At 52.7% G+C, this 11,287-nt stretch overlaps 1 protein-coding gene across 2 annotated transcripts in view; it reads left to right on the top strand.

Annotated features, from left to right (window-relative positions):
- Nucleotides 1–716: 716 nt before the first annotated feature.
- Nucleotides 717–11,287, top strand: part of UBE2F (ubiquitin conjugating enzyme E2 F (putative)) — a 56,611-nt gene continuing 46,040 nt past the window's right edge. For both annotated transcript variants that reach the window (XM_087424638.1, XM_087424637.1), the window contains exons 1-2: nt 717–857; nt 5,569–5,702. In XM_087424638.1, coding sequence (XP_087280764.1) covers nt 5,585–5,702 — 118 coding nt within the window. In that variant the 5' untranslated portion in view covers nt 717–857; nt 5,569–5,584. The remainder of the gene's footprint in view (nt 858–5,568; nt 5,703–11,287) is intronic.

Raw genomic sequence — 11,287 nt, 5'->3', positions numbered from 1 at the left:
TCCCCCGCCCAGCGCCTATTACCAACCACACTGGGACACAAATGGACGTGAGAATTCGTACTCAACAAGCTGGAAATACAACAATTTGAAACAGATTTTTAGAGTAAGTACTTTACCAATGTGAAAGAGATGAAACAGGAATAAAAACCATTAAGACAAAGACAGGAAAGGCCCACCCACTCCTCTGCGAGCTCGGCCGAGGCACCCGGGGGGTTGGCGGCTGTTGGCACGTCTGGCCGCCCCTGCTCCCGGCCCCTACCCTGCCGGCTGTGGGGCAGCCCGGTCCTCCGCATCCTCGGCACTGCGCTGGGCACACAGAAGACGCCCCATCCGCCGAGGCGGTTAGTTCCGGCCTGGCCGCTCCTCCAGGCCAGGCCGCACAGGGATCCTCCGAGCCCCAGGCCCAGTGTCAACGCACGACCAACTGAATGGAGGCAGGAACGCCGCACAGAACCCCCGAGGCCGCGGCGCGCAGGCTCCGGAACAGATGGGAGACCGGCTCCCGGCCGCCACTCGCCAATCAGCGAGGGCCGCGAGATCCGCGCCCGCCCCCGGCCGCGCCCTCTGCCAATCAGCGAGGTCCGAGCAGCCTGCTTCCCAGCCCAGCCGCAGCCCGCGCACAGCGCTGTTCGCGCGTCAAGTTCCAAATAAAGTTCTTCGGCGCTTTGAATTTTTTTTTTAAAGCGCCAGCTGCAGTCGCGGCCGCTGCGGGCGAGAGCGGCCGAGTCCCCGCCCCGCCACTTCCGGTCCTGCCGCCCGGAGCCGGTGCGGCTGTGAGGGGCCGCGTCTTGCCGCCGCCGGCCGGCCGGGCATGGTGTTGGGCGCCGGGCCCGCCTCGCCTGTCTCGGGGTGCCCAGGTGAGGAGGGCGCGGCCCTGCGCGGGCGAGGGGCTCCCGCGGCGCCGGTGCACCGGGCGGGTGGAGGGCGGGCGGCGCCGAGGCCGCCTCAGGCCGTGCCGCCCCTCAGGACCGGGCGCCGGGGGCCCGCGGGCGGACGCCGCAGGGCGCAGGCGGGGGGCGCGGGGTCGGGCGGCAGGAATGGGAAGGGCCGGGCCGGGCGCTGCAGGGCGCTGGGACAGCCCCCCCTCCCCCGCCCCCCCGACCGTGATGCCGGGTACACACGGCCTCACGCCGCCGTCGCGGGGAGCTGCTGGCCGCATTGTCCAGAGGAAACGGAGCGCGAGTGCTGGGCCAAGGTCACCAGCCCGACGGGGCCGGAGGAAGCGGGGCTCGGACGCGGGCGGTCCGACTCGGGACTGCCTTGGGGATCAGGCTAGGCCGGGAGGGCGAGGTGGGGGGACACTCCCGCCTAGCCGGCGTGCTCGCAGCTTCCCCACGATGGGGGTTGGGGGTGGGCACGGCTAGTTTGAAGGGTTTTGCTGGCCCGAGGAGAGGAGACGGGGAGGGCATCTTGGAAAGATCAGTACAGCCGAGTCTTGGATTCTAGACCTGGCTCTGCGGGTGTGTAATCTTGGGTGTGGCCCTCTTCTCCCTGGGGCTCAGTTTCCTCATCTGTCACATGAGGGGATTGGGCCCGCCCCCCTCTGCATTCCCTCCAGCGCTGGAGTGGGGTCAGGATGGATCGGAGGGGCCTGAGAAGGCTTCTTGGAGGGGATGTTGGAAATCTGGGTCGGAATCTGTTACCCTAGGGAAGGAGCAGGATTAGGTGGCGAAGGGAACCAGGGCATTTCAGACCTGACTATCACATTGAGCAGAATCTTCCAGAAATGAGCAGGGTGTTGTTGAGGAACAGGGAGGATGCTCGCCTGCCTTGTGCAGAGGATTCCCTGCTGGGTAAGCGGATGAAGGCAGGGGAGAGGGTAGCAGTGGGAGAGATGTTCAGAGACAAATCATCACCAGGCTAGGAGGTCTGAGGCTTGAGGACCTCTGCCAGGACATACCTGCCATTCAGGTAGTGTGCAGAAGGGGGCAGGTTTACTGCTGAAGATAAGAGTTGGGCTCCAAAGGTCGGTCAGCCAACCAGGGTGACTCTGGTGCCAGGTGGGAGGTTCCAGGGCCCCAGCATTCTGAAGGAGGAGGGTAGGGTGTGGACTTTTTTGTGTCCTGATTTGGGCCTCTTTGGCTGGAGAAATTGGTTGTCCCCTAGTGTCCTGCAGTTCCATCTTTTACATTGAGTTTGGGACTTTTCCACTGCAGGAAGAATTGTAAATGAGAAGTTCCCCACCACGTGAGCTGACTGGCCCGTGGTGTCCATGCACAGGTGACATGGCCTGATTTTGCCGCTACAGGCGGGAATGTGTAAATATTACTTGGTATGATAAGACTAGTAAATAGCACATAAGAATCTTCTTTGAACAGTCTGAAAGCAAGACCCACCCAGAAGAGGAACTTAACCAGGCCAATTACAACTTGTGAAATTTACAGACTGAGCATGCTGTTCAGTATAGCTGGTGCGTTACCAAAAATGCTGCCATAGTCAGAGTGTCATTTGCAGTAAAGGGGAAGTTTAGTTTTAAAATAGCTCTTTAAGGAATGAAGCATATTGAAGAAGGTAAAGAGAATTCCGAAGCAACTGCAGGTGTTCAGCTAACCTTTAGACTCTTTGAATAATTGTTTTTATTCGGATCTCTTTTATAGTGTTAATTTAACAGCTATGAACATTCCCAAATTTGTCCTTTGGTTTATCCCTAAAATGTCATGTCATAATGGTAAAGATGATGAAGTAGATGGTCATTACATACATAGATTTTTTAGAATGTTAGGAAAGTGAGTTTTGTCTTATCTTCTATGGAAAACAAAACAACAGTGTTTTCTTTTGTATCTTGCATAGTCAATTAATAAGGGCCAAAGACTTGTTGAAGATCACAAGCCAGGAGTCTGTCTCTAAGTAGAATTGATTGAGTATGGAGCATACTCTGCCCACGGAGAAGAATTCATTGTGGGGTAGGGGTATAAAAGAATTAAAGGGGCTGGCCCGGTGGCGCAAGTGGTTAAGTGCGCGTGTTTGGCTGCGGCGGCCCGGGGTTCGCCGGTTCAGATCCCAAGGGTGCACCGATGCGGCGGCCCGGGGTTCGCTGGTTCGGATCCCCGGGGCGCACCGACGCACTGCTTGGCAAGCCATGCTGTGGCGGCTTCCCATATAAAGTGGAGGAAGATGGGCACGGATGTTAGCCCAGGGCCAGTCTTCCTCAGCAAAAACAGAGAGGATTGGCAAATGTTAGCACAGGGCTGATCTCCTCACAAAAAAAAAAAAAAAAAAAGAATTAAGCAGAGTCCTCAGACTGCAGTGACACAGAAGAGTGCCTTGGTATGAGCCTTTATTTGTGCGAGTGAGTCTTGCCAGGACCCTCTGAGTGGCTCCTTCGGTGCAGGTCCTCAGGGAGCTGGGTGTGGACCTGGCATGTGCCCTAGCACTCGCTTTCCCATGGGGCTCTTTATTATGACTTTCCTAGGGTACTGCGTGCTGAACTCTCTTTATGGACACTGTTCTTTTATTTTATTTTTTGGCATATTTGTATTGCTAAGGTTGGCTAGAGGATAAAAACCAAGTGGATTTGTGTGGTGCATCCAGCCAACTCCCAAGTGGTGGATGCATATCTTGGCCCATCTTCAGGCGCCCCTGACGATGTGGTAGGACCGATGCTCAAGTCTGGGTGTGTGGCAGTGGACTTGGTTGGGAAGGCAAACACTGCTTTGTGATCCAGATCTGCTTAAGGGATTCCTGACAAGATCATTCCAGGTGGGGGCTGAGCAAGAGAGCCTGGCTCTAGATGGTCCTGCTGTCTCTGGTAGCTTGTGGGCTGGAGCCCCCACGGGTGTTCCGGACTCTACGCCCACCTCCAGCACCTCCTTGTGAGGTTACTTTGTAAACTGAACCAATAGCTGCCTGCCCTGGGTAAAGCTGAGAAGATGTGCGTGCGTTGGTTATGGTCCATGCTTCTGTGTAGGTCCATCTGAGGAGACGGCATGGTAGAGGGGGAGTGAAGAAAGTAGTGTTGGTTTGTGTTCACATTTGTCAACTCTATTGAGGTATAATTGAAGTACACTAAACAGCACGTATTTAAAGTATGCAGTTTGATCAGTCTTGATGTATGTATGTATCTCTGAAACCATCACCACACTCAAGATAAGAATGTTCCATCCTCTCCAGGAGGGAAATTAGTGTTTCTGTCATGACCACTTCTAGCAGGTGAGTGGCCTCAGACAACCCAGTTCTTGGGCTCCTGTTGTCTCAGGGTCCACATCCGTAAAAAAAGAGTGGGAGTCGGTGGGGAGATCCTTTGCAGATTTGAAATTGTAGCAGCTTGCAAATGCTGATGTGTAATAGAACTATCTTTTGAAGCCTTTAGGCCAGTGATTCTTAAAGGGACTCGGTGTGTGTGTGTATCTGCGTAAGTCACGTACAATTCAGAAGATCATATTCAGTATGTTGTTTTCGTGGTACAAGTAATAGAACATAATCTTACAGTCTTTGGGGGCATACATAGAAGATGGTGTGAGAAGCTATGTAAGGGACCTGGGTTAAAAATGGTTAAAAATACAATAGGGGAGGGGTAATCTTATATTTTGGCTTTAAGATCTTGGCCTTGAACTAAAAGTCCTGTGCTTAGGTCAAGTTTTTCGTCTGCAAGTTTTGGATAGTTTTCTTTTGAAAATGATCAGAGTGTGTGAAAGGAAATGATATTAAAGCAACAAAGGAAATTATGGAAATGTTGGGCTGGTGACCAATTTTTGTCCTCAATCAAAAGAAGTTCCAGAGTCCCTCTCCACCTGTGGTGAGGCACGCATGAAGCAGGAGGAGGCATGTGAGATGAATGGTGGTTTATGTTAGAAACAGAGGTGGATTCTAGAGGACAAGTATGCCTGTAAAAATTGGTGACATTTCTTTAGCCCTTTCTTTCAAGCGGTCAGGTACATCAGCTAGGTTTGGTCTTTATCGTCCTTCCCAGTGAGCTTTCAGTGAGGGAACCTGAAACACAGATGGGTTGGAAGCAGCCAGTGAAGAGAATCTAGTTTGGGGTATTATTACTTAATCTTGATGTTGATAGTGCCTAAAAATGTGAGAAAACACAACATAGATAAATGAGAGGATGCTTATTAAGGTTCTTTAGTAAAGGAAGAAGGAAAGGAAAGCAAAGCGTTGCAGGGCTCCCTCCTTACCAGAGGCCGATGCTCCCCGCAGTCTGCGATGGGCCAGGCACTGGGGCCACATACACAGGTGCATGTCCCCAAAGCCAGGAAGGGCAGACTTACCAGTGGACAGTAGTGGGCCCACGTGGAACCCATCAGTGGTGGCTCCCCTAGACCATGAGCTCAGGGGAGCTTTGTCACAGCCGCATCTCAAGGCCTGGCACAGGGCTGGGCTCCTACTGAGTGTTAAATGCGTGGCTCTCCCTTTTTAAAATTTTCATCCGTACTTTAAAAAATAGACTTATAGAGGATGGCATAGAGGTTGCCCAAATTCATTCTTATTAATGTACTTTATATGCTAAATTTTTCTATAACTAAATTAGAGAAAAAAATTGAAAACCACCTTACATCATTGTCTTCAGTGTCCCGTCACAATCTAGAGATGGGTCCTTAACCCTGCTTTCGGTCTGTCTTTCAGGGTAAAGGTGGCAGTAATGCTGACGCTGGCGAGCAAACTGAAGAGGGATGACGGTCTCAAAGGGTCCCGGACATCAGCCACAGCCTCTGACTCCACTCGGAGGGTTTCTGTGAGAGACAGGCTGCTTGTTAAAGGTAATGATCATCTGTGTGAGCGGGTTTATGTCCTGTAACAAAATGAAGTCTGGCGGGAGGCTCTTTTGGAATATGAAGCAGCCTGTTGCTGAATAGAAATAGCTGTTTGAAAATATTTTAAAATATAGTTGCTTATTGCTTACAACAGAAGGACGTTGTACTGTGCACATGCTGTGGGAATGCTAATGGCAAGAAAAAGGTATTAAAACTGTGGTGTGTCTTATACACTTGGAATATTCTCTGTAGGGGCTGCCAGAATGCTAGTGGAAGGAATAAGATACCCAGAGCCAGCAGGCCTAAGGCTCTGGTCCCAGTGCCGTCATTGTCTGCCTGGGGGAGGTGTGTGTGTGTGTGTGTGTGGTGGCAGGGGCGGGGGGGTTCTTTCTTCTGGACTCCTCAGCGCCATAGTGTCCAGTCTGTAAAGGGAGAGAGTGGGATTTGGTAATCTCAGGATCCTTCTCTGTTTTATTCAAGTCAGAGCCTGAGGAGAGCCTTGTGCAAAATTAGTTTTCTTCACAGAATTAATAACAAGTGTCCCAGAGCTGTGGTCTTTGGAGAAGAGTTTATGTAATGTGTGTATGTGAATACGCATGCGTTTGTGTAGAACTTCTGCATTCATTCAGTGAACAAACTTAAAATTGTTAGGCGCAAAGGCAGTTTCCTAGGGTCATGGGGACTACAAAAGATGACGAAGAAGCAGTTCCTGCCTTTAAGGAGCTTATAATTTGCAGCGCTTCTTACTTTATGACATGTGTTTACATTTCTTAGGTGTAAGGAGCTGGGAAGCAAAGAAGGGTTCAGTAAGTTTGTTAGAACTGCCCGTTTTCATGTTGTATTAGGTCAACACCATGGGGGTTACCGGCATTTGTGTGTCCTGAAACAGATCTAATGGCAGGAGACCTGGTGTATGAATGCACTGTGTTGGACCGTCTCAGAAACACAGCCCTGCTACGCTTGGGAAGGAGTGGGAACAGGAAGGCATCAGGTTCAGGAGAGGCTGCACTCTTCCTTTTTCTCCCATTGCCCCTGAATCTCGACTTAGTTCTGGCTTATCCAGCCTGATGGATGATTGGTTAAAGATGGAGTAAGAATTGTTTGTACATTTTGGCATTACCTACCGTGTCAGGGAGAGCACTAGATTGTGTTCCGAGTTTGTTACAGCACTAGAAGGTTTACCCTGTGGGTCGGAGGGTGGGGCGTGGGCTTCAGCACCTCACTTGGCTGGGTGCTTTAGGACTTGCATCTCTTTCCCAGATGCTGTCTCCAGGGTTCCATCTACAGAGGAAGCCAAGAGCCAAGCAAGCCAGGGAAGGGGTTTGGTGTGTGTTGTTGTGGTCCTTCGAGTGGAGGGTGCCTTAGTGCCTGGGGAGTTAGGGAGAGGAGGGTCTAGGCATTAGCTGAGGAGGAGCAGGTGGGAGGCTGGTGTATAGACTGTCCCGTCTTGACCATAACCTCGTCATGGTTAATAGCAGCTGGTACACTGAGCACTTAGGGCCAGGCCCTCTGTGGCGCACTTGATGGGGCAGCTCTTGTTTGACTTTTGCTAAGCCTTGCGAGGTGGGTGGTTCATTTTACAGCTGAAGAACTAGGACTCAGAGAGGTTAAGCAACTTGCCCAGGTTGCAGCTTTATTGCAGCAGGACAGCCAGACCCACATATGGGAGTAGGGCAGGCACTTCAGGAGCAGACCCAGCAAGCAGAAACCAAAAGAGCAGAACAGAAGTGCAAGTCCACAGAAAAGAGTGTTCGGGGAGGCACAGAGGCTCCACCACACCTCGGCCCTGCTCAAGGATTCACTTGGGAGCTCTCAAATGGCTCTAGGGCCTGACACAGCCCAGGGGAGCCCACTGAGGCTCACAGAGCTGGACTCCACCCCAGCTCCAGGACCGGAGATGTCTTTGGCTGGATTTACAGGGCCCAGCTAAGGTCCTTTGGCCTTGTGAGACTCATCAAGGAGAGTTGCAGAACCATGTCGTGAGGCCACCTGTTTCCATCCTCCCTGAGGCACTGGTGATAATCAGGTTTCTGGGGCCCCACGCACTTGCAGTTGATGGCTGGTTATGGGCAGCAGGGCTCAGTGTAACACACCCCTCATGTGGCCTGCTCCCTTGATGTGCCTCGGACGTGGCTGAGTGGTGAGTAGTTTGGGCTTGTCATGGAGGGTGGGCCTGACTGAGAGGGGAGGCTGTGGACAAGAGGTACATAATAAAGAATGCTCTGATGGCTGATGAGTGCTCATCCATTCTTCACACGCTCCTTTGCTTGGGTGTGGCAGTGGCCTTCATTCTGGGGGTTTCTGATGGTGGAAGTGGTGTGGTGGGCAGGGTGTTGTGGGGCAGGGTGAGGCGCTTGGAGGGGTGATTATGGTAAGAGTCCTTTCTAGGCAAACCCCCCCTTTTGGGACTTGGAGAAAAGTACAGTGTCTGAGTTCAGCAAGATTGCTACAGTCAGGACTGTCATCCTGGACGGTGACTTTGGCTCATGTGAGAATGTTACTCATGAGGATCGGTAGGTTGTAGAAGAGTGTGTTAATGTGTCTTTGGGATTCAGTGCCGCAGGCTGGCTTCTTGGAAGCAGGGAATTTGGCATGCAGTATGGTTATTAAAGAGTATCCTTGGGACTGATACCTGTGGAGGGAGGGGAAGGAAGCAGGCGCGGGCAGAGGGAGACATCATGCTTCGAGGAAGGCCCCCTGACAGCCTCTACTCTGGAGCAAGCATGGCCCTTCAGAGCTGTCCCCCGTCAGGCGAGATGGTCAGGCTTTCCTGCTCTGCATCTACCAGTCGTCAGATGGGGCTGTCCTGGGGGCGTGGGGGGCGGGGTCTCTGCCAGCCCTCATTGAGGGGGATCTGGGCTGTGCATCCTATAGCCCGAAGGAAAGACCTCAGAGACTTACAGGCAAAAATATATATTTTATAACTGGTCCATTGCCATGCTTGACCTTACACGGTGTGGGATCTGGCTTGCTGCAGATGGCTGTAGGGTTGAGCTGATGGATGGGAGAGATTGGAGGTTGGCAGTGACAGTTGTCCCTAGTGAGGAGGGCCAGTAGTGGCTGCACAACTGAAGCCCATGTTCTTTTTCTTGGAATAGTGGGCCTAGTTCTGAAGGGTGACAGAAGGTTGGAGTCAGCCCTCCCTGGGAATACCGTAGCCTGCCTGGAGCAGCCGGCCAGGGAGAGGCCTCCACCATCCTGGCACTGTGACCACGTCAGCTTTTCATTTGCACCCCCAGGGTAGTTCTCATGGACACCCTCCAGGCTGGAACTGGAGAGGTGCTTGTAACAGCAGTCCCTGGAGGGTGTAGAACAATCGAGTGTTTCTGGGCTAGGACTGAGGGCTGCTGTCTGCCCTGAGTCCTGGGAGCTGGAGACACTGGGGAGAGAGAGTGTCAGATCTGTGCATTTCCTTTTGGCCCCACCTCAGGTCTGGGCCTGAGTGGGGAGCCATCACCAGTGTTGAAAACACTGCCACAGGGCAGAGGATGCTGAGTTCTTGGTAGAACTTTGTGAGGCCACTGAGTCCATCAAGTTCTGAGTCAGATGGTGCTCCTACCTCCCAGAAAAGCCCTCAGGGCAGAATACTCACTTTCTTGTCTGTCAGGAGCTTGGCGCTTTTCATGTAACGGGAGCATGTCTGTGTCCCTGTTCTTTCACTTGTTCGCTCAACAAACATTTTAGTGCCTGCTGTGTGCCAGCCTACTGTTAGTGACCCCCAAAGACCTAAAGGGGCTCCAAACAGGCTGGCAGGAACCATTTGCTTATCTTTGTTAAATGTAGACATTTGGAATTGAACTGCCTGAGTTCGGGGGTCATGTCAGGCATTAGGGGGACTGGAGGGAATGAATCTGTGTGCAGCCCTTGTCCATAGCAGCCCCTGCCCCAGGTGGTTCCTGGCGTTCTCTCCTTTCAGCAGGTGGGTTCTGGGGCTGGGGCTGTGGTGTCTGGCTCTCCACGCTCCGAGCCTACTCTCCAGAGTGGAGAGGACTGGCTGCCCACCTGCACGTGCTTCCCAGACTCCAGGGTGCCACATGGGACCCCCCTCGGGTGAGTGCTTCTGCATCCACACTAGCAGTTGGGTCATGTGATGGTATAGGAAGGGCCTCGTTCCAGTGCACTTCCTGGAAGAGTGGGAGAAAGAACCATTTATTGTTCTCCAGAGCTGCTCCCTCCATGCCAAGCCCTGCCCAGGGCCTCTGGGGGTGGGCTTGAGGTTTGACTTGCTGTGTTGGCAGGATATTCCGAGCGTTTAGCAGCCTGTGAAGCTGGGGGTTACACGGCACAATACGTATTTTAAAAACTAGAGCAGTGGCCCAGAGAGGAGGAGGCAGCTGGCCCCAAGGCTAACCTTTAAATGCTTCGTTGGAGGGTTAAATACCAGTGAAGCTGCCCACGGAACTTGGTGGTCCCCTTGTGTGTACCCAGTAGCCCAGTGGACCAGGGAGGATCTGTGGAAGACAGACGAGGGCTCGAGTCAGCCTTGTCTGCTCATGTTGAGAGTGGGTGGTATGAGGCCTTGGGGCTCCATTCCCATCCATACAGTCTCTGCTGTAGGGGCTGTGCTGGTTTTCAGGGTTACAGCCTTGCTCCCCTGCTGTATGGATGGGGCCGTGAGTGCTGTGGGCCTGCACTCTGCCATGTGCTGCTGGAAGACTCTTAGACTGAGTGGAAGGGCTGACTTGGGGCTCCGTGGGGTCCTTGGGCCTCAGATGTCTGTGGAGGGATTGATGCCCTTTGGTCAAGTGTCTCCCAGATAAGGGCACTGTGTATGGATGCTGGGAGTGCAGAAGAGGTGCTGAGTGCATAAAGACAACAGGAAGCTAAGAGATCAAGTTCTAGTTCCAGAAATCTAAGAGGGTAGTGGTTCAGGTGGAAAGAGGTATTCAAGTCTCCTGGGAAGTAACTGCTATCTTTACCTGGGTCAAAGGGCGCAGCTGCTCTGCTTGATGGGGCTTGGACCTGGCTCTTGCTAAGAACCATCTGCCTGTGTGTTTGGCCTTTTGTCTTAGTCGGCTCAGGTACCATAACAAAGTACCATAGACTGGGTGGCAGCAGATATTTATCTCTTGGTTCTGGAGGCTGGAAAGTCCAAGATTAAGGCACCAGCAGATTAATTTCCTGGTGAGGGCCCTCTTCCTGGCTTGCAGGCACCTGGTATCTCTTCTCATAAGGGCACTAATCCCATCGTGAGGGCCCCATCCTCATGACCTCATCTAACCCTAATTACCTCCCAAAGGCCCCACTTAATGCCATCATGTGGGGGGGAGTTGAGCTTCAACATATGAACTTTGCGGGGACACAGTTCAGTCCACAGCACCTTTGGAATGCCTCGGTCTCCAACTATATGAGGAGAAAGGTTCCTCACATCTCAGGACATTCACACTGGGAGTACTGCCACCTTGATGGTAAGTGTGCCTTTTTGTCCAGCACATCCTGAGCACCCTACGTGTGCCAAACTCAGGGCCGGGTACTGAGGTTCCAGGGCTGGGTCAGACTATACAGCCCCTGCCGTGAAGAGTGTGCAGGTTGGAGTGGCAGGCAGTGCAGAAACAACTAGAGCATTGTGTTGTGAGTGGCCCTGGCAGAAA

The sequence above is a fragment of the Ceratotherium simum genome, chromosome 37 (assembly GCF_057802395.1).
Source record: "Ceratotherium simum simum isolate JZ-2026a chromosome 37, ASM5780239v1, whole genome shotgun sequence".
NCBI lineage: Eukaryota > Metazoa > Chordata > Mammalia > Perissodactyla > Rhinocerotidae > Ceratotherium > Ceratotherium simum.
This window is presented reverse-complemented; position numbering and strand designations above follow the sequence as displayed.